At 52.1% G+C, this 22,764-nt stretch overlaps 1 protein-coding gene across 1 annotated transcript; it reads left to right on the top strand.

The window, feature by feature from the left end:
* The first annotated feature begins 1,010 nt into the window (after positions 1–1,010).
* On the top strand, positions 1,011–12,166 carry Ndufv3 (NADH:ubiquinone oxidoreductase subunit V3). Its single transcript, XM_042687209.1, has 4 exons — positions 1,011–1,125; positions 3,748–3,865; positions 9,013–10,044; positions 11,886–12,166. The coding sequence occupies exons 1-4, from the start codon at positions 1,078–1,080 to the stop codon at positions 12,092–12,094; spliced, it is 1,407 nt and encodes a 468-aa protein (XP_042543143.1). The 5' UTR covers positions 1,011–1,077; the 3' UTR covers positions 12,095–12,166.
* The last annotated feature ends 10,598 nt before the right edge of the window (positions 12,167–22,764 follow it).

Consider the following 22,764-nt stretch of genomic DNA (forward strand, 5'->3'; position numbering starts at 1 on the left):
CTGGGGCATGTTCTTTCTCTGCCACGTTCTGCCTCACCCCAGATGGAAAGCAATGGAGGTGGCCCATTCTGGACTGTAACTGCTGAAAACATGAGCCTGAGGAATTTTTTCCTCCTTTTTACTTGTTTTCTCAGGCATGTTGTCACAGTACAAAAAGCGAACACAGTGCCCAACGTGAGGGGCACTGATCAACACTCTGCTAAAGTTTTCATTTTTAAATTGCCTCACCCTGACGTTAATATTGTAAGCCAGAAACAAGGTCAGTGTATGCGGATGGATAACGAATATTAGGAGACCACATTGATGACACATCAAATTACCGCAGTTGGAGCTACTAAAAATAAAGTGGGTGGCTCAGGCCTGTAGCTCTAGCTACTCAGGGGCACGAAGATGTGAGGATGGTGGCTCAAACCAGCCAGGACAGGAAAGTCCGTGAGACACGCCTCTCCAACCAACCAACGGAAATCTGGAAATGGAGGTGTGGCTCAAGGGGCAGAGCTCCAGCTTTGACCAAAACAAAATCTAAGGGACAGAGGCTGGGCCCAGTCCCAGCACAAAATGAATAACCCACAGAGCAGGGAGACTATCAAGTAGGACCCGAAATACGGGCGCGGATCATAAGGCTGTGCGCCTGGGGAGAAATCCCAGACAACGCTGCGGGGACAAGGACACGGGAGGGCAAGGTGATCCGGTGGAAAGCAGACCTGCCCTCCGCGGGCGCCGGGCAGACAAGGGCCGCCCCAGTAGCCTCGTCGGATTTCCGCAGCCACGGGGCGCAGCGCGGCCGGGCACCCCGCGGCCGAGCACACGGCAGGGTCCCGCGCCCCCGTCCCGACCAAGTCCACAACGCTCCGGGGCGGGGCCTCTCGCGCCGCTGCCTGGGATTGGTGGCTTCGGCCTTAGGGGCGCGGCCCGGGGAGCCGCGGAACTCGGAAGTCGCTGGAGTTGCGCACGCAGGCCTCGGCCCCGCCCCCTGTGCTGTGAGTGGTGAGCGCGCCCTCAGGGGCGGGTCCTCGGGCGGCGTCCTCCGGCGGGTTCACGTCCCTGCCTGCGACCTCCGCCGGCGGCGTCTTCACCATGGCGGCCTGGGTCCTGCTGCGGCGTAGACCGCCGGGGGTCCTCAAGGTAAAGGAGGAACCTGCCGCCCCGCCCCGCGCGGCCGCGGAGCCGACGGAGGCCCGGGTGGGGGCGCCCTCTGGCCGTGTTGGCGGCGTCACTGCCGACCTCGGCGCGGTGACCGAGGAAGGCCGGGGGGGTGGGGGGGGAAGGCGTCCCGCGCGCGCCCGCCGCCCAGGCCCGGGACCGCCCACCCCCCACCCCCGCCGACCCGGGACCCGGCGCGGTGACCGAGGGAAGGCGGGGGGGAGGGGGAGGCGTCCCGCGCGCGCCCGCCGCCCAGGCCCGGGACCGCCCACCCCCCCACCCCTGCCGACCCGGGACCCGGCGCGGTGACCGAGGGAGGGCCGGGGCCCGGGGGGGGAGGGGGAGGACCGGCCCGCGCGCGCCCGCCGCCCAGGTCCCGTACTGCCCATCTCCCACCCCCGCCCACCCGGGACCCGGCGCGGTGACTGAGGGAGGGCCGGGGCCGGGGGGGGGGGACCGGCCCGCGCGCGCCCGCCGCCCAGGCCCCGTACTGCCCACCCCCCATCCCTGCCGACCCGGGACCCGGCGCGGTGACCGAGGGAAGGCCGGGGCCGGGGGGGGGGGGGGGGACCGGCCCGCGCGCGCGACCGCCGCCCAGGTCCCGTACTGCCCACCCCCCACCCCCGCCCACCCGGGACCCGGCGCGGTGACCGAGGGAAGGCGGGGGGGAGGGGCGTCCCGCGCGCGCCCGCCGCCCAGGCCCGGGGCTGCCCACCCCCCACCCCCGCCGACCCGGGACCCGGCGCGGTGACCGAGGGAGGGCCGGGGCCGGGGGGGGGGGGGGGGGGGAGGCGTCCCGCGCGCGCCCGCCGCCCAGGCCCGGGGCTGCCCACCCCCCCACCCCTGCCGACCCGGGACCGGCGCGGTGACCGAGGGAGGGCCGGGGCCGGGGGGGGGGGGGGGGGGGGACCGGCCCGCGCGCGCGCCCGCCGCCCAGGCCCCGTACTGCCCACCCCCCACCCCCGCCCACCCGGGACCCCGCGACCCCGGGCCAGCCCTCCGCGCCGCGGGCAGGCAGGCTGCGCACCCCACGACTTCTCCCTTAGCCAGGAACCTGGGGGCCGCGGGGGGCCAGCCTTGTTGGCGGCTCATAAAGAAGGCACTTTTTTCCCTTTTCAGTGTCTCGTGGGTTCAGAGGTGACACACAGCGGGGTGGCGCTGCTGACACCCGGCAGTGCGCGCATTTCCTGTCGCATAGCGTCGGCTGTGCCCTCACTCTCGCCCATTCCCCAAGGAACTGTCAGGGCCCGGCTTGACCTGGTGACTCACGGGCAGGTGAAGCCGGCTTGGGTCACCTGACTCGGTAGAGGAGGGCTTGCTTGTCAAATCCAAGGGACTTGACGATCTTAAAAAGTAAGAAGTCAGTCTATACCATTTTAGAAATTTGTGTTGGTCCTGGATTGGAGTCCGGGCCCGGACGCTGTCCCTGGGCGTCCTGTCCTCGAGGCTGAACTCTTCCACTGCAAACTCCACCCTCAAGGACGTGCAAGCTTTTACTGCAAAAATAATTGTTAAGTGCGGGTCAGAGGGAGAAGCCATTGCCGCATGTTCACTCACCCCTCCAGTCATCCCGTTCCCTCTTACATGTGCAATAATGTGTGTACATGCACGCCGGGGCTGGGGGCTCACGGCTGTCATCCTAGCTACTGAGAAGGCTGAGAGCTGAGGATCACGGTTCAAACCCAGCCTGGGCAGGAAAGTCTGTAAGACTCTTATCTCCAATAAACCACCAGAAAACTGGAAGTGGTGCTGTGGCTCAACTGGTAGAGTGCTGGCCTTGAGCTGAAGAGCTCAGGGACAGTGCCCAGGCCCAAAGTTCAAGCCCCACGACTGACAAGAAAAAAAATGTGTACATGCTTATAGTCATAAGCAAATGCTTGCACTTTTTTTTGTTGTTCAGAATCTAGCATCTGGAGAAGTAGGCTTTAGTGAGTATCTGCTGAGTGAATCACAATGTTAGATTTTTTTTTACTTACATTATAACACTTTCTTAAGTTTTTTGTTATAAAGGTGATGTACAGAGGGGTTACAGTTACATAAGTCAGGTAAAGCGTATGTTTCTTTTTGGACAATGCATTGTAACATTTTTGAAGAAAACATTTATGTGGCAATTTTTGTGATAACACTTCTGCTGTATTACTTTGTAAACTGTTTTGCAGGAAAGCAAAACCATATTTTGTAGAATAATAGGAAGTTAGAGACTGAACAAGCATATATGTATAGGAGAATATCTTTGTTTTTGTGTCCTGAGGTTTGACTCTTATCACTTGAGCCACTGCTCTACTTGTCCTTTTGGTGGCCAATTGGAGATAAGAATGTCATGGACTTTCCTGCTTGGGCTGTCTTGAGCCTTAGATCTCAGCCTCTTGAGCAGCTTGGATTATAGACATGCGGCACTGGTGCCTAACTAGGAAAATGTCTTTAACCCAGATGTTAATGCATTATGTAATACTGGTTTGTCCTTGAACTTGGGTATTTTCTTGATACTTTTTGGGAATGTTCCATCTGACCACCTATATGTAGTAGTAACATGTATTTGTATATAGTAGTTGTTTTTATAAATGGTTTTACTCTTAACTCCATGTATTTGTTACCTCCTGTCAGACTATGCTCCTAGAAACACAGATGTTTCGAGGACTTACTTCGACTGCTTCTCTCTGTGAACTGGTGAAGAATAATACAGGACTGCCATCCGGTTCTAAGAAGCCAAGTCCATCAAAAAGTAAGATTGTCGGAGCTGGGAAGGTGGCTCAGCATGAGGCCCTAGGTTGGATTCCTCAGCACCACATAAACAGAAAAGGCCGGAAGTGGCACTGTGGCTCCAGTGGTAGAATGCTAGCCTTGAGCTGAAGAGCCCAGGGCCAGTGCCCAGGCCTAGAGTTCAAGCCCCACAACCGACAAAAAAAAAAAAGTAAGATTGTCATGGTAGCCCCAAGGGACAGAGGGGGCAAAGTAGATGGTACAGTCAGCCTCCCAACCTGAACACGAGTTTTCCTAGCTAGGTAATATCTGGTTCTTCATCTTTGCAGTGTGCGGATTCCAGTCAGACCTGACTAAGATCAATGACAGATTCTAAATTAAACACATCAGCACTGTCAAAACATTTGATTCTGCATTAGCTCCAAATTGGTTCTATCTGTACCTTCCAAATGCCAACATGGCACAGAACAAGTGACATCCGGTTCTGTAGCAGTCTGTGGTCCTACCACAGATCCAAACTTCTGTGAGGTTGTAAGACACCCCCCCAAACACACATACACATATACTTATTTTCCGTCACTTGGTTCTGACTTTGCTCCGTCTCCATGAGACCTGGCTGTGCTTCTCCAGGTTTGCCTCACTGTAGTCTGGTTTGTTTTGTTTTGTTTTTGTTTTAATATTCCTCTCTCTGATAGTGGGATAGCACATCCCCGTTGCAGGAAAACAGAAAGGTAATATAGAAGATAGGAAGTAGCAGCCGGGCGCTGGTGGCTCACGCCTGTAATCCTAGCTACTCAGGAGGCTGAGATCTGAGGATCGCGGTTCAAAGCCAGCCCGGGCAGGAGAGACCGTGAGACTCCTATCTCCAATAAACCACCAGAAAACCGGAAGTGGCGCTGTAGCTCAAGTGGTAGAGCGCTCGCCTTGAGCTGAAGAGCTGAGGGACAGCGCCCAGGCCCAGAGTTCAAGCCCCACAACCGACAAAAAAAAAAAAAAGAAGATAGGAAGTAGAAATGTGATATTTAAATGTTTCTCTTTGGGGAATAATTTTGTGTCCTACTTTTTGCTCATTACTGATACCTAGTCATGAATGAGGTCCACTGAATTTAGTGTGAGCTGATGAAAGCCAGTTTTCTCTGAGGACAGTGCTACTGATGGGCCTCATTGCAGATCTTTGATCCCCAGATGAGCTTGGAGAATGGTAATGGAGTCTGGTCTTATTTTCATTAAAATAGCATTTTCTCAGTTTGAATATTTGAAACTGTTTAGATTCTTCGGCTCATTTTCTCTTTGATCTGTGCAGAGACATCAGTAGATAATTAATTCTTGAACTTAAAACATAACCTTCCCTTCCAGTAGCTTTTCACATTGTCCACCTGGCTGTAGAACTAGAACTCACTTTTGGATGGCAGCTGTGTGTGCTGACACGTTCTTTAAATGTAAGAATTCTTTTTGGTGGGGCTGAGAGTTGAACTCAGGGTCTTGTACTTGCTACGCAAGTGCTCCACCACTTGTCATACCCCCAGCCAGAACTGTTCTTTTTTCAGACATAACAGTAGCACTCTCACATCCAAGAAGTGTTGGCAATAAGAATGACAGTTAGCTTCTGTGTCATCTTAGCACAGCCTTTTGTTTGTTTTTGCATGCTGGAGTGACAGCCAGGGCCTCAATCAGCTGGCATGTTTTTGGCATTTGTTAAGTGTTTAATGATAAGTGATTGTTGGATTTTTATTACTAAGTCTTTTTTTTTCTTCCCTGTCCTGAAGTTTGAACTCAGGGCCTGGCTTTACTTTCTTTTGCAAAGGTTGCTGTGGTCCCAGATGAGCATACAGTATGCTGCGAGACAGAACTGATTTGAGCAGCTGGTGTCTGTCACATTGTCTGTCCAGGAAAACCAAACTTGAGCTAAACACAGTCAGAGGTTAGGTATCATCCTGAATGCAGGCCACGTGGCTTCTCCAGTGGCACCGTGTCTGCTCTAGTAAGTGCAGATGTGGCATGGACAGTGGGTGTGGGCACTGGGTGAGATGGCACTGCAGATCAGCACTGCAGGCTCCCTTGGAGCACAGAGAGTGGGCAAGGCCTGGGTCTCCACCAAGAGGAAAACACATCCTTGTCATCTGTTAACCTTTGTGTAACTAGTATGAACAAAAGAAACTTGTTTCACTCGGATTTGGCCTCGTGCATGGTAGGCAAGCACTCTGCACCTTGAACCAGGCCTTCAACCCTCCTGTTTTTACTTTGTTTTTTAGATAGGGTTGAGTTTTTGGCTTACAGTTCTTTGCCTGAATAGCAAGACCACAGGTGTGCCTATTTTTGATGTAAAGTCTGGATACCTTTTGCCTGGATTGACCTCAAACCTTGATCTTGCTATCTCGGCCTCCCAGTTAGCTGGGATTACCAGAGTGAGCCACCACAGTTGGATTAAAGTTTCCTTCTTAGACAAAATTTTTAACTTATGTTAAAGTCAATCCCATCTGAAACGTTTTATTTTTCAGTACATATAGTCTATATTTAGCCCCCCCCCATGTGTGTTTATTTCAGTGATGATCGACCCCAGGCCCATGCATTTACCCCCATTACCACCTCCACCCAATAATGTAGTTTGAATAACTCATTGTAATTTAAAAAGTCACCTTTGGCTAGGTATGTAGTCCAATGGAAGAGTGCTTGCCTACATTATAGGAGGAACCATTTGGAGCCCAAGCATTGCACCAAAAAAAAAAAAAAAGGAGATGGGTAGAGTCAGTCCTTATCATTTTTCTCTTCAAAACAGCTATCTGAGATAGCCTTGGGTCCGGTCGTGGGGCCTGAACTCGGCCTGGGCACTGTTGCTCAGCAATTCAGCTCAAGGCTAGCACTCTACCACTTGAGCCACAGCGCCACTTCTGGCTTTTTTCTTTTTTCTTTTCTTTTTTCTTCTTCTTTTTTTTTTTTTTTTTTTTTGCTTATGTGGTGCTGAGGAATCAAACCCAGGGCCTCAGGCATGCAAGGCAAGTGCTCTACCACTGAGCCACCTTCCCAGCCCCAGCCTTGTTTTTAATACTTGGAAAATTCAGTCTCAAATAAGTGGGTCCAGCCGGATTTCCCCCCTCCCCCTTCATGGGGCTTGAACTCTGGGCGTGGGTGCTATCCCTCAGGTCTTTAGCTCAAGGCGAGCGCTCTACCATTTGAGCCACAGCACCACTTCTGGTTTTCTGGTGGTTTATTGGAAATAAGAGTTTCACGTCCTTTCCTGCCCAAGATGGCTTTGAACCATGATTCTCAGATCTCAGCCTCCTGAGTAGCTAGGATGACAGGCATGAGCCGCCTCCTAGCAGGATTTGAAGGCCAGCAAGTCACTTCTGGCTGTGAGGAGTTTCTGTGCTGTCCAGCTGTAGTTCAGAGAGCAGAGGCTAACAGTGCCACCCACTTCCCCATTTTTCTATCCAACATGTGCCACTGAGGGTCTCCTGTATCAATCCCTGCTCTGAGTGTAGATTCCTTTGGCCAGAGCCAAAACTAAAACAAGCCCCCTTAATGCTGGGGAGCTAGGGCAGTTTCCTCTGACTCATCCATTCACTGTGCCCACTCACTCACTCTCTGGCCTGTTTCTATTCCTGACTTTTCTTCCATTATATTCTGTCAATTGATCATGGGTTCCCAAGCTCAGCAAACACTTAAAGCCTAAGGCTGGGAAGGTGGCTCAGTGGAAGAGTGCTTACCTCACATGCATGAGGTCCTGGGTTGGATTCCTCAGCACCACATAAGCAGAAAAAGCCAGAAGTGGCGCTGTGACTCAAGTGGTAGAGCACTAGCCTTGAGCCAAAAAGCTGAGGGACTGTGCCCAGACTCAGAGTTCAGGCCCATGACCGACAAAAAAAAAAAAAAGCATGTGTGGGAAGAGCTACTTCTCTCCCAGTGAAAGAAAAAGGAGAGAGATGTGTGTGCGCGTGTACCCAAGAACTTGGGCATTGTCTCTCAGCTTTTTTTGCCTCAGGGCTTATACATTGTCCCTGAACTTTTGTGCTCAGGGCTGGCACTCTACCACTTGAGCCACGGCTCCACTTCCAGCTTTTTGGTGGTTTAGTTGGAGATAAGAATCTCACAGACTTTCCTACTTGGGCTAGCTTTGAACCATGATCCTCAGATCTTAGCCTCTTAAGTAGCTAAGATTACAGGCATTAGCTACTAGCACGCAACATGACAGACATATTTGAACTTACCCTAATTATTTTATAGTTTAAAATGTGTTTCCAGTGAAATGGTTGATGTTAAATTATATCAGGCCCTTTTAATGTTGTGAAAGTCATTTTCTTGACTCAAGAAATTCAAATGACTTGAAAAAAGTCTTTTGAAGGAATTTTTTCTGTGTATGCTGGTACCAGGGCTTGCCTTACCTCATCTATCCATCTACAACCCTTTACTCTGTGGTGGGTACTCTACCACTTGAGCCACACCTCTAGTGCCCCTTTTGTGCTGGTTAATTGGAGATAGTCTTTTGGACTTTTCTGCACAGGCACACTTTACACCACAATCCTGAAATCTCAGACCCCTAAGTAGCTCAGGTTATAAGCATGGGTCCTCAGGGCCAGGCTTGAAGGACTTTTTTTAGGGCAATTTTGCTTAGTCCCTCCCCCAAATCCCTACTATCTGCTATATGTGTGTGCACACCTAAACTCAAACCACAATTTCATCTATATTTTTGCTGTTTTTCTTCAGAAAGTTGAACTTCTGAACTTTTTAAATCTTTGCAAAGCACAAATACTTGGGGGATTTTAGTGAATAAAGAAATTATACATTTGTAAGACCTTAATAGTCACCTGAAAATATCTTTATTATAGTTTGTCTTCAATTGGGTGACGTAGTTTAAAAATAACCACCATCAGGGAAGCCACCAGAGTGAGTCTGGAGGTGAATTGTGAGGCTGGCAGCTCCCATCTGCGTAGTGTTCTGCTACAGAGGAAGGAAAGCATCTCTCCTTGCTGCCACCCAGCACGGGCACCTTGCCCACGGTGGCGCGCACGCGCTTGCTGGAGAGTGGCTTCCTGGACCCACTTGGGTCTTGAGTTGGTCACGCTGAGGACATGTAAATGATATATTGATTTGCGATGAAATGTCTATGACACTGGCTCAGTGACTGTTGAATTAAATATTAAAACTATGATTCCTCTTTATGCCATTTCCTAGATGTAGTACAAGCAAAGGAGAGGGGCCAGCCACTAACCAGCCAGCCAGCCGCCGGGCTGGCTGCACCCTTGTCTCCACCGGGTTCCCCCCCCACGGGTGGGAATAAAGGCCAGGTAGCACCCGGCTCCTGCCTTGGTGGCAGCATGCGGCTCACAGATGAAGGGCTTCCAAGACCTCTCTCAAGAAAGACCTTGGTAGAGTTTCCTCAGAAAGTCCCCTCTCCACCCCGAGAGCAGGGTTCTGACTCAGACTCGTCCTCATCCTCATCCAGCTCCTCTGATTCTGAGTCCGATGAGGAGGAGCTCAGCTCAGAAGCTGCTCCCCAAGTGGTGAGCAAAGGCAAGAAAGGGTTCCCCAAACCAGAAGCATCCGGCTCCTCTAAGAACAGAGCCCCTGAAATCTCGGGATCAGCCAAAGAGGAAACTGAGGCACAGAGGCCACAATCAGATGTCACCTACCCAGAGCAGCCTCCGCAGCCAAGGAAGAAAGGAGCCAGACCCACGCCTGTGATGCCCAGGCCACAAGCTGAGAAAGACGTTTTGAAACAAAATCTAAAGGAAGAACAGTTACAAAAAAGATTCAGATTGAATGAGACAGAGAAAGCAAGCCAAAAACCACGAGAAGTCAAAGAAATCTCAGCTGACCACACGCAAGGCAGGCTGTCCGCAGGGCTCAGCCCTGAACCCACATCACAGATAGAAGAGGCCGGGCCCAGAGGGCAGCTGCCAACCACTGTCTCAGGGGCCCAACGCAGACAGCTGGAACCCAAAGAGACAGAGCCAGGGAGGGAGGCAGCACCTCTCCTGGCCAGAGAAGAAAATGCAGGAAAGCTGGAAACTGGACTCTTGGTGGCCAAGGACAAGACGGGGGATGCTCAGGTCCCAGCAGGCAGCTGGAATGCAGTTCCTGTCCAGAAGGCGGTCTTCAATGAAAAGACAGTAGCTCCCAAGCTGAAGGGGGTCCTCAGGAGATGGTCGGCGCAGCTCCTCCCACGGAAGACGCGGCACAGGGTACTCTTTGCCATCCCCTGGGGTGGCCAGATGCTAAAGAGCCACTTTGTATTTCTATGCACTTAGAATCTTTATGGTTAATGCCATTGTGAAATCCAAGTGTGGCCTGTAACACTGTCCTGGCTGGACAGAGAGGTCTGTCTTAATTATCAACAACACTCCTCTGTGCACACAAAGTCCCAAGTTAGTCTATGTTTCTGTCAAAGTAGTAGAGCAAGCCCTTGCACTCTGAACTGCTATCTAGCCAGTGTAGTTTTTGGAAACTGGCAGCTTTAGCAAGTGTTCACTTCACAAATGTGCTGGGCATCCGGGTGAGGAGAGCCTCAGGTGTGGCTCACAGAGGTGGAAAGCACAGTGGGGAGGGGGATTCGCAAGTTAGGACCTGAAGCAGGAAGCTGCCCACCAAGGCAGCTGTGGACTGCACAAGTCTTTTGGGGGCCCAGTACCACCCAGCAACATTGTATCCTCTTTTCCTTGAGCGCAGACTTGCTGCAGTGGTGAGGCTGCTGGGTGGCCACTAGCAGGAACGCTTCCATCTTAGCGTCTACGTCTCCAAAGCCTTCTTTAAAATGTATCATCGCTAACCAGGCCTTCCTCCTCTGGCTGCAGTTTTCATTCTTCCTTTTTACAGCTTGCCTTGTCTTAATTTGTATCACCTGGTGCATAATTGTTTCTGGTTGCAGGATGTTGACAGGATTTATGTGTATCCTTCCTTTTCTATTTTCTCCCTCTTTCATTAATATGCAGAGCCAGCGCTTGCCAGACCTCAGGACCTGCCTTTCTGACACTGTCGTTTTCTGTCTTGCTCTCAAATGGAGAGGCCTCAGGAAAAGACAAGATTAGAGAATTCTAGATCGCAGACTATTTTGAAGAAAGAAATGTCAGGGCTGGAGTGTAGCTTTGTTAATATTAGGTTTTTGCCCAACATGAGCAAGGCCCTAGGTTCTATTCCTAAAGCAGCAAATTAAAAAGTAAATAAAAGATCTTCCCTCCCTCAACCTTAAGTATTTTCTTTGCCCCAAAGGCTGCCCAGGAGCACCCCGCTCTGGTAGGGGCTCTCTGTGCAGGCTTGCTGTGGGATTGCTCTTGTTTCTGTGTTTGGTGCTGGTTCTAGAGCTAAAACTCTGCCTCATCCATTTCCTTGGCTTTTTTGCTCAATGCTGATACTATACCACTCGAGCCACACTTCCAGTTCTTTGCTGGTAATTGGAGATAAGAGTCTCACAGATTTTTCTGCCCTGGCTGGCTTTGAACCATTTTCCTCAAAACTCAGCCTCCCTCAGGGGGGAGCTGGGATTTACAGGCATGAGCCACCAGCACCTGCTTCTGGACCGCTTGTTGTTAGGAGTTTGTAACCCACCTCTCTCCTCTGTTACATATCACAGCACACACACTCTGAAGGTGTACACCACATGGGAGGTTGAAAAGATGTCAGCTCTGAGACATTGTTTGGTTTTTGCCAGTCCTGGGGCTTGCACTCAGGGCCTGGGTGCTATCTCTGTGCTGTCTCTTGTGCTTAAGACTAGCACTCTACCACTTGAGCCACAGCTGCACTTCTGGCTTTTTTGAGTAGTTTAGTGGAGATGAGAGAAAGCCACACAGTTGTCTTGCCCATCTCCCGCAGGTACTCGGTGTCAGCTGAGGTGAGGGAGAGGCGCCAGGCCTCCACACACACGCATGTCATAACCTACACAATGTTCTTTTCAACTAATGCCTTTACTTTTGCTTTTGAGGATACTGTGCCTTTGTGGGCTTTCTTTTCTGATTAGACAGCCCATTCACCACAGGCAGGCTTCATGGAGATCACTAGGAGACAAGGACCGGTGTGGGGAAGGTCTCACCTTCCTGTTCTTCCTTCTACAGAGCCCGTGCAGGCAAAGCCCACGCAGGCAGAGCCCAAGCAGGCAAAGCCCGTCCAGGCCCCAGTGCCCTCCAGGCCGTTTGACAACGCCATCTACAGGAACCTCCAGCACCACAACTACAACGCATACACCTTCCTGGATGTCAACCTGGACCTCTCCAAGTTCAGGCTGCCTCAGCCCTCTTCTGGACGAGAGTCCCCTCGGCACTGAGCATAAGATCCTGCCGCCAAGCCGTGTCACCATCGCAGCTTACCCGCCCCAATAAAATCACTCAGGCACCAAGCTGAGCGTGCGGCCTCAGTTCCCTCTGACAGGGTCCAACAGGCCAGGACCAGCAGGACCTGCTGATTATTTATCTGAGGGTAGGAAAAATTTAGAATACCAAGTGTGTGCTGCAGCCAGTGGACAGATGCATGCAATGAGGGAATGCCCATGTGTTCTTACTGTGCAGAGCCAGTAGTGTAGAACAGATTAACATCAGGGAACTTCTAGTTGTTGATAAATTGGAAATGGGAGTACTACTGGAGCTATTGTGCTATTGCAGCAGTCGTTTGTTCAAGTATTTGATGGAACTTGGGGAAGTTTTCAGTAGGACAAAACTCAAACTCAAAATCGTCCTACCATTAGCCTCCTCCAGAGAGCTGGGATTAGAGGTATGCACTGACATGCTCAGTGAGGTGGCCAGTGCAGTCAGAAGTAGCTTTGATTCCATGTAGATAGGGAGCAGGTGTGGTGGTTCAAGGGCCTGGGTTGAAGGAGGAAGCTCCTTCGACCTCTCACCTTTGGGTAGCAGGCAGTCCCCAGGGCCAGGCACCCACTGGGAGACAAAACACTGACCCTTAGAGATGACTGCAAGATCCACCCCATCTGTGCTCACTGGGGGCCTTGGAAGCCTTGGACTTCCCAGCCCCCCAAACCCTGGGCCACAATAAACCTCCCCTTACAAACTAGCCAGTCTTCTACGGGGCCCCAGCCCTCGCTGGGCACCCTGCCAAGTTGTGTGATGAGAGAGGCCCCTTGCTGCCGAGGGGCTTTGCTCACAGAGCAGGCATCAGGAGAGAGGAAGGCACAGGCCCTCAGCTGCTGGGGCCTATGCTGCCAGCTGCCCTGCAAGGTGCACCGTTTGGGCTCCAGTTAAGTATACATCTTCACCAGGTGTAGTGGCACAGGCTTATAATCTCCATGCTTGGGAGGCTGAAGCAGGAGGATGGGGAAAGGGGAGATCAAGGCCAGCCTGGGTTACCTAATGAGATCCTGTCAAGAAAGAAGAGAGAAAGGAAGGGAAGGGAAAGAACAAAGCTTCCTCTAGGCTGGACCTAGCCCTGGGTATCTGAGAGGGGCTGTGCCCCAGCTGCCACCACAAATAGGCTGGGTAGTGCAGCCCTGCTGTCAGGCAAGCCCTAGCCCTCAGCAGTGGCTGGTCTCCTGCCTGTAGTCCTAGCCTTCCTCCCTTTTCACTTGCAGCTGAGCCCCATGAAAGACCCGGGACTGTCTCACCTGATCGATACACAGTTGCTCACTCAGCTCATCTGCAAGCAGGCAGAATGATTCCTGCTCTCACGAGTTCAGCTGGGGCTTTCCCCTCGCCTCCGCTGAATGCCTATTGTTATCACTGTGTGCCTGTGACAGTGAAAGATTTGGCAATGAAGCGTTACTACATACTTAGAGTTTTCCATTTTTGAATTTAGTGTTGGAGTTAGTATGTCATTAGGAAAGACCTAAGTATAACAAAAGGGTCTGTTGGCAATGTAATTGTAGACGGTCCGTTAATATATAATGCATACGTCTGTAATGGATAGTTTTCCTCATAAAATTTTCAAATGACTTGCAGCTGTGCGGGCCGGGGCCGGGGCCGGGGCCGTGACTCAGATCGGGTGCGGGTGCCAAAGGGCGATGGGCCCCAAGCCCCGAGCTTCAGCACTGTCACTACTGTCAGCGCAGCCGGGATGGGACCAACCAGCGAAAGCGGGAGGGAGGGCGGGCTGGCGGACAGCAGCCAGGCCCACAGGCCACAGCAGCACCCTCTCATTTATTCTCCACTGACTTTAGTCGCCTTTTGTTTACAAAGTGATTCATTTCTCTCCCTCCCTCCTTTCTTCCTTCTGTCTATCCTTCTTTCCCTTCCTTTTCTTTTTATCCTTCCTCCTCTCTCTCCTTCCCTCTCTTCCCTCCCTCCCTTTCTCCCTTCCCTTCTTGGCAAATCAGAGTGACATTAACAAAAGTTTGGGTGGAGAACTCGCCATTTGAAGCCTGTGCCCTCCAGCCCCTCCACTGCTGTCTGGGCAGCCTTTGGTCTCAGACAAAACTACCAGAAAACGGCCTTCTGGGAGGGAGACTTCTTTGGGCTGTCAAGGGGCTGTGCTAGACTCCTGCCCCTGAGCCTGCAGCAGAGCATTGGAGTAGGCGGGCCTAGTGGACCACTTCCTGTTTCCACACCCTCCTCCAACAAGGCCATGGAATTCTGAATCCATCTCTGGATTACTCTAGTGATGAGGTCAGAGTCCCCCTCTCAATGATTAGATCCAAGGCTTCATTCAACACAGGAGTGGGGGCGGGGGAGGGGAAGAGGGGGCACTTGCTATGCAGGCCTGTTAATGCAGGCCTGTTAATGCAGAAAATGTGTCTGAGGTTCCAGGGTTAGCCCTCACCTCCTAGGTCACTCAGCCTGGGGTCCAGTGTAAACCACCCACAGGTGCTGACTGCGATGCTCAGTCCCCATTCAGAGGGCACAGGGCAGGTGGGAGTTTCCCAGGGTGAAGGCTAAAGGGTGTAGCTCGCCCCCACACCCTTCACCAAAAAAGCCACAGAAGACACAAGAAGCAACCCCAGGATCACAGAGCGGCCAGGTCCAGGCAGGAAGTGGACAGTGGTCAAGGGCCCCTGGTCTGTCGCCTGAACAGGTCACCCTTGTCTCCGAGTCTCACCGGTTGCTTGAACCAGTGGGGCTTGAACCCTGGGCCTGAGCACTGCTCCTAAGCTCTTCAGCTCAAGGCCAGCACTCTACCACTTGAGCCAGTGCCACTTCCTGTCTTTTTTCTGGTGGTTTATTGGCAATATGAGTCTCAAGGACTTCCTGCCCGAGGTGGCTTCAAACTGTGGTCCTCAGATCTCAGCCTCCTGAGTAGCTAGGATTACAGGTGTGAGCCACCAGCACCTGGCTGTTGGTTTTCATTTTGAGACAGTCTCACTCTGTTGCCCCGGCTTGGCCTCTAGCTCCTGAGCTCACAGAACCCTTCTACCTCACCCTCCTGGAGTAGAGACTATAAGCACACACAGCTGCACCTGGTAGGGGAATGAACAACCCAGTCTCCCTAAGCTTATGACAAAGCATGAAGAGTTGGAGGGTTTGGGTTGGGTGTGGCCTTGTCTCAGAACAGGTGTGGATGACTAGAGGCGGCAGGGGAATGCAGAATGAGTGGCTGGGGTTTTTTGGGGGAAGAACACTTCATTACTGATGTGAGTGAGCTGCATGTGAAACATGGACAGACAAACTTCCATCTTTCCCCAATGCCAGATTTTTTTTGGGGGGTGGGGTGGGGGGGTGTTGGTTGTGGGGCCGAACTCTGGGCTTGCGTGCTGTCCCTCAGTTCTTCAGCTCAAGACAAGCGCTCTATGGCTTGAGCCACAGAGTCACTTCTGGTTTTCTATTGGTTTATTGGAAATAAGAGTCTCACAGACTTTCCTGCCCAGGCTGGCTTTGAACCATGATCCTCAGATCTCAGCCTCCTGAGTAGCTAGGATTACAATTGTGAGCAACTAACACCCGGCTCCAATGCCAGATTTTTTTTTTTCACTTTGCTAGTATTGAACTCAGGCCATATGCTCACCAGACACACTAACTACCGTTTAAGCAACTACAACTACCCAGCCCTTTCTGTGTTAGTTACTTTTCAAAGAGTCTCACGTCTATTTCCAGGCCATCTTGGACTATGATCCTATTTATTCTTCGTTCATAGCTAGGATTGTCCACCATGCCCAACCTTTATTGGTTGAGAGACGGTATCCCAAACTTTTTCCCTGTCTGAACCATGATCCTTCTGATCTCTGCCTCGTGAATAGCGAGGATTACTGACAGGAATCACCACATCTGGCAGCAATGTCAGAATTTGCTTCACAGTTAGCTCCACAAGATGCATTGCTTTGCAGGTTTAATTTGCCAAGTACTACTGAGTTTTACATAGTAGTCAAGAGCGAGTGGCAAACAGGTTCTTTTCTTTTCTTTTATTTATTTATTTTTTTTTGGGTCCGGTCGTGGGGCCTGAACTCTGGGCCTGGGCGCTGTCCCTCAGCTCTTCAGCTCAAGGCTAGCACTCTACCACTTGAGCCACAGTGCCACTTCCACAGTGCTTTTTTTTTTCTTTTTGCTTATGTGGTGTTGAGGAATCGAACCCAGGGCCTCAGGCATGCAAGGCAAGCACTCTACCACCGAGCCACCTTCCCAGCCCCGAACAGGTTCTTTTATTCCAAACTTAGTTGCTGATATTAACTCTCAGAGTCTACACTCTGCTTCACAAAACAACATGTAAGCACTCATCCCTGTTGCCTCTCTTAGAAATGATCTGGCTGGAATCACCCGGGACGTCTCTATGACAACCTCGTGTGCTAAGCAGGTGACAGGCTCCTCCCGACAAGCCCTGGGCCACCTCTCCCTGGCCAAGCTGCTTCCCAGGTCCCCTCTCCTCCCGGGCCCATGCACAGCAGGCAAGCCAAGACCCTCACAGAGCACTGTGCCCACTGTGGCTCAGCGATGTGGCCCGGGCCTTGGGTTGGCCAGAGCAGGCACGGTGAGGCAGGCTCCAGATGCAGGCTGGGAGGTTCAAACAAGCAGGAAGTTGGCTTTGGGCAGAGGAGCGCTGTACCCGTGGCAACTAGAAGTAATCCAAGACCTCCGCCTGACCTAGACCCAAGCGGAAGTCAGAAAAGGAAGGAGTGGGGTTCCTGCCTGTGCTACTGACTCCCTGGGGCACAGAACAGGGGTGCCAGGGTGGGCATGGGATGCCAGCATGGTGGGCAGGACACCTCGGCCAAGGGACCATGAGGTATTTTCATGTTGGCTTCTGTGTCTCTCTTTCTGCCTCTGATGGCGTGGAGGAACTTCCCCTTCATCCTCGCAGGCTGACTGGGATGAACTGAGGATACTTGGAGAAAATAGGAGGCCAGGGGCCAGGGGCTCACACCTGTCATCCTAGCTACTCAGGAGGCTAAGGTCTCAGGATCCTGGTTCAAAACCAGCCTGGGCAGGAAAGTTCTTGAGTCGTTAGCTCCAATGACCCAGCAAAAAGCCAGAAGTGGAGCTGCAATTCAAGTGGTAGAGCTATAGCCTTGAACAAAAGAGCTCAGGAACAATGCCCAGGCCCTGTGTTCAAAGCTAGGACTGAAAAAAATAAAGTGTCCTCCTCCTGCTAGCATGCCTTCTCTGATGCTGGCTCTAAGCAACTGGCGACTGAGGGCCACAAGGGACCTAAAGCCAGCATGCAGGGCCCCACCTTGAAAGTAGGAATCTAGCACAGGTGCTCTGGGGCCACTACGGGTCCCAAAGACACCCCAGCTCCCAGAGAACTGGAAGTTTCCCAAGAACCAGGCACAGAGACCAACTGAGTTCTGTGTTGTGTGCAGCTTCAGGAGCCAGGGTGGCTGGGGGCAGCCCACAGGCACCTTGGTCCCCTGGGAGCCAGGGGAGAGCCTCAGCCCCGAGCAGAGACACTGTGCAACTGCCTGGCCATTTCCCAGCACTCAAGACCTGTCTGGAGAAAACCCCAGACAGCTAAGAGGTCTCCATGGGGACGGTGCTCACTAAAATGCCTCCTCCCAGGAGGAGCCAAGGCTTAATGCTGCAGCAAAAACAACAAGAGAATTCCTGACATCTCAGTTGGCCAGGTCTCCTGTTATTCCTCACAACGCCATCCATTTAGATTTTAAATCACATTCTTACTGGCAAAGGTAACCCAGGGACTTTGGCTGTCTATTATTTTTTTTATTTTTGTTGGCTGTGAAGCTGCAGCTCAGAGCCTGGGAACTGTCCCTGAGCCACAGCACCACTTCCATTTTTTTTGTTGTTCATTGGTGGTGAGAGTCTCCTGGACTTTCCTGCCCAGGCTGGCTTTGAACCCCAATCATCAAATCGCAGCCTCCTGAGTAGCTAGGATTGCAGGCATGAGCCACCGGCACCCAGCATCCAATTTATTCTTTAAAGGGATTCTTGAGTTTCAAGAAGTAAACTCTTAATTTATTTAAACACTTGAGAGCTGAAACAAATCTACTAGAGGAAAATTCACTCAGGCTTCTAATTATTCCATGGACTTTTTATCACTTGTAATGACATTCCTTGCTTTGCGTGCCTTTTTTTTCTTTTTTCTTTTTTTTTGTCAGTCGTGGGGCCTGAACTCTGAGCCTGGTGCTGTCCCTCAGCTCTTCAGCTCAAAGCTAATGCTCTACCACTTGAGCCACAGCGCCACTCCCGGCTTTTTCTGCTTATGTGGTGCCAAGGAATTGAACCAGGGCCTCATGCATGCAAGGCAAGCACTCTACCACTGAGCCACCTTCCCAGCCCTTTCTTTCTTTTTTCTTTCTTCAGGTAGTGAACTTAGATATTCTCACTTGTTTTTTTCACTCAAGGCTAGTGCTGTACCACTTGAGCCACAGCTGTGCTTCAGGGTTTTTGGTGGTCAATTGAAGACAAGAGTCTCATGGACTTTTCTACGGGCTGGCTTTGAACTGTGATCCTCAGATCTCAGCCTCCTGAGTAGCTGGAATTTCAGATGTGAACCTCTGGTGCCCTTGGAGAAGGTTGTTTTATCCAGTTATTACTCCATATCCCTAAACTTGTTGCATCACACCACGAGATACTGTTGAGAAGGACACAGAAATAGATGAGAGCCCCTGGGGAAAGAGAAGGTGGCAAACACGGAGTGCTCCGCAGGAGGTGTGATCTGAGCATGAACAATGGCGACCTTTTGGGGCTACGGGCTAATGCAGGAATAAATTCCCAGTGTCTCAACACCCTGATGCCTAGTAGCTGACACTTCATTTCAGGTGCTCCACATGTGTTCCATTACCGGTATGACAGGGTAGATTATTTACAAATCACTGGTGTACAGGAGCAGATATGCACACTGAATCACACACTGAATGCACGCTGGTCAGTCTGCATCCTCCCTTCCTGAGGACTCAGAACGCGCAAGAAGTTAAGGGGACTTGAGATTACATTCAGGAGGGCTTCCTGAAAGCCCGAGCTTTCTCCAACAGTGAAAATAGGATTGGCTAAATAAAACCAGCCAGAGCTCAGCTACTCAGGAAGATGAGATCTGAGGATTATGGATCAGAGCCAGCCCAGAGAGAAAAATCCATAAGACTCTAATCACCACTCAACAGCTGTGGCCCAAAGAGTAGAACACTAGCCTTGAGTGAAAAAGCCAAGCAAAAGTGGGAGGCCTGAGTTCATGCCCCAGTACTGGCGCACACATACAAAAAAAGAGAGGTCAGGGAAGGAGAGAGAGAAAGAGAGAGAGAGAGAGAGAGAAAGGAAGAAAGGAAAGGAGGGAGAGAGGGAATCAAGGCAGGCTAGGTGCTGGGAGCTCACACCTGTAATGCTAGCTACTAAGGAGGCTGAGATCTGAGGATCATGGTTCAAAGCCAGCCCAGGCAGGAAAATCCATGAGACTCTTATCTCCAATACCACCAGAAAACCAGAAGTGGTGCTGTGGCTCAAAGTGGTAGAGTGCTAGCCTTGAGTGGAAGGAAAAAGAAGGAAGGAAAGAAAAGAAGGCTAGGATTAGATCCTCTGTAAATCACTCAGAGAGGAGAAGATCATGGTGGCATTCCACCATAAACTCCGCTTTAGACATGCATGCACACAGAAAACCTGACAGAAGTCCGGCCTCCTGAGAGATGACAGCCACGAAGGAAGGCAAGGTGCATTTTGCTAAAGCTGAAGAAACAAATGAACTCAAATCATTCTGCAGCTCTGTGTCCCAGTGCAACAGGTACACAGCCAATGAGCAGGGCTAGGAGGTGAAGACCTGGACACACTTGCTCTGGAGGGCTGGAGAGAATCTGCAGAGCAGCGTCTCCAAGCAGAAAGCCAGGGGCTTCTCAGGAAAACTTCACATATTTGTGTTGGGAATCCTGGGCCTCACGTGGGAGGCTGCACATTCCTGTGCCTGCTCAGTTCAAGGTCATCATCACAAGGTCAAAACCAAGATGGAGGGCACATTCCTGAACATAGAATTCAGTCTTCCTAAGTTTCTCCAGAAAGCTGCAGATGAGACCAAGTGAAAAACAACTGTGAAGGGGAGTTAGCAGTCTCTTTTTCTTCCTTCCTTCCTTCTTTTTTTTTTTCTTCTTTTCTTTCTGCCAGTCCTAGGGCTTGAACTCAGGGCCTGGGTGCTGGCCCTGAACTCTTTGCTGAAGGCTAATGCTCTTCCACTTGGGCCATAGCTCCATTTTCAGCTTTTTTTTACTAGTTTATTGGAGGTAAGAGTCTCACAGACCTTTCCTGCCCAGGCTGGCTTTGGACAATCCTTAGATTTTAGCCTCCCAAGAGCTAGGATTACAGGTGTGAGCCACCTGCAAGTTAGCAGTCCTTTAAAGGGGCAGATGTTCTCTAAAACTAAAGGAGACTGCCCTAGGAAGTGCCTGCCTCACCTACCAACTCAAGTTTAGAAAAAAAAAATACCATCCCTTCACCATAACCACAAGCAAGCAAGTGCCTAAAACCAGTATGATCTGCTGAAGTCTTTGACAATTCAGGATCGCACATGACAAAACCTTTGGTCTTTTAGTTTGACGCTGCTTTTCCTGGGTTCTAAGCTGTCCCAGACACAGAAGGCTGGTGTGCCAGCCGTGCGGCTCCCTCCCCTTTGGGGTTCATCCTCAGCTTCCTCAGAAGTGACACCCCACCACCAAGAAGGCTAAGTCCCAGGAAAGGCCAGGTGGTGGGCATGGAGGAAGGAGATCCAGTCAGGTGGCCCCTGTCTCTCCTCTCCTACCCTCTGAGCCACCATCCTTTTTGCTTATTGTAATATTAAGTCAATTGGCAAAAGCTATTAAAAGAATTTCTGAGCAGGGCAGCCTGGACATGAAGGCTGTGAAATTTTTTTCAATTAACCAGGAAAAAAAGCCAGAAGTGGAGCTGTGGCTCATGTGGCTGAGTGCCAGCCTTGAGCAAAAAAAAGCTAAGGGACAGCACCCAGGCCCTGAGTTCAAAGCCCTAGTACTGACACGAGAAGAAAAAATATAACGAAAATGTCACCCCAGAGGCCCTTGACTGTAAATCACCTTACAAACCGGCCCAATGGGAAAAGAAACTGGACAGCCAGTTACGCAATGTGGCTTGCAGGAAGGCAGTGAGTCCATCCTGCAGACCTCCCGCCTCACCTCCCCAGCGAGCAGAGTGTCCATCCTGCAGGACACCCCTGCCTCACCTCCCCAGCGAGCAGAGTGTCCATCCTGCAGACCTCCCCTGCCTCACCTCCCCAGCGAGCAGAGTGTCCATCCTGCAGACCTCCCCTGCCTCACCTCCCCAGCGAGCAGAGTGTCCATCCTGCAGACCTCCCCTGCCTCACCTCCCCAGCGAGCAGAGTGTCCATCCTGCAGACCTCCCCTGCCTCACCTCCCCAGCGAGCAGAGTGTCCATCCTGCAGACCTCCCCTGCCTCACCTCCCCAGCGAGCAGAGTGTCCATCCTGCAGACCTCCCCTGCCTCACCTCCCCAGCGAGCAGTGTGTCCATCCTGCAGGACACCTGCCTCACCTCCCCAGTGAGCAGTGTGTCCATCCTGCATAATACCCGCCTCACCTCCCCAGCGAGCAGTGTGTCCATCCTGCAGGACACCCGCCTCACCTCCCCAGTGAGCAGTGTGTCCATCCTGCATAATACCCGCCTCACCTCCCCAGCGAGCAGTGTGTCCATCCTGCAGGACACCCCTGCCTCACCTCCCCAGCGAGCAGAGTGTCCATCCTGCATAATACCCGCCTCACCTCCCCAGCGAGCAGAGTGTCCATCCTGCAGGCCTCCCCTGCCTCACCTCCCCAGCGAGCAGAGAGTCCATCCTGCAGGCCTCCCCTGCCTCACCTCCCCAGCGAGCAGAGAGTCCATCCTGCAGGACACCCGCCTCACCTCCCCAGCGAGCAGAGTGTCCATCCTGCATAATACCCGCCTCACCTCCCCAGCGAGCAGTGTGTCCATCCTGCAGGCCTCCCCTGCCTCACCTCCCCAGCGAGCAGAGAGTCCATCCTGCAGGCCTCCCCTGCCTCACCTCCCCAGCGAGCAGAGAGTCCATCCTGCAGGACATCCGCCTCACCTCCCCAGCGAGCAGAGTGTCCATCCTGCATAATACCCGCCTCACCTCCCCAGCGAGCAGTGTGTCCATCCTGCAGGCCTCCCCTGCCTCACCTCCCCAGCGAGCAGAGTGTCCATCCTGCAGACCTCCCCTGCTTCACCTCTCCAGCGAGCAGAGTGTTCATCCTGCAGACCTCCCCTGCCTCACCTCCCCAGCGAGCAGAGTGTCCATCCTGCAGGACACCCACCTCACCTCCCCAGTGAGCAGTGTGTCTGCACAGGCTGGTTTCAAGGACCCACGGTTTAAAGAGCGTGCTGGACATGAGGACTGAGGCCAGGGGCCACGGGAGACAGAGAAGCTTCATGCCCCCAGCACAGTATTTCTGGGTCGTGGGCAGGACTTTTTCACTGGGAAGGTTTGTCAGAGCCTTGTGCCATCAGAGCAAGGCCTACAGCCATGAAAGTTCCACGTAGAGCCCGCGTTGCTGGTTTTACTTCCAGGTCAGCTTGCCTTACCTGAAGAAGAACCTGGAATCCAGGAGCCGCACAATGAGCCACACACACCCTCTCAGCAGACCTTTTGTTGCTGAACAGGTTCCCATG

Source organism: Dipodomys spectabilis, unplaced genomic scaffold, assembly GCF_019054845.1.
Source record: "Dipodomys spectabilis isolate Male_0828 unplaced genomic scaffold, ASM1905484v1 ptg000107l, whole genome shotgun sequence".
In the NCBI taxonomy this organism is placed as follows: Eukaryota; Metazoa; Chordata; class Mammalia; order Rodentia; family Heteromyidae; genus Dipodomys; species Dipodomys spectabilis.

What these genes read in the sequence shown, in the direction of transcription:
- Ndufv3 (XM_042687209.1), top strand. Translation starts at nt 1,078, where the DNA reads ATGGCGGCCTGGGTCCTGCTGCGGCGTAGACCGCCGGGGGTCCTCAAG. An exon ending in GACCGCCGGGGGTCCTCAAG is followed by an intron (nt 1,126 to 3,747) that starts GTAAAGGAGGAA and finishes ACCTCCTGTCAG; the next exon opens with ACTATGCTCCTAGAAACACA. An exon ending in ACTCTTTGCCATCCCCTGGG is followed by an intron (nt 10,045 to 11,885) that starts GTGGCCAGATGC and finishes TTCCTTCTACAG; the next exon opens with AGCCCGTGCAGGCAAAGCCC.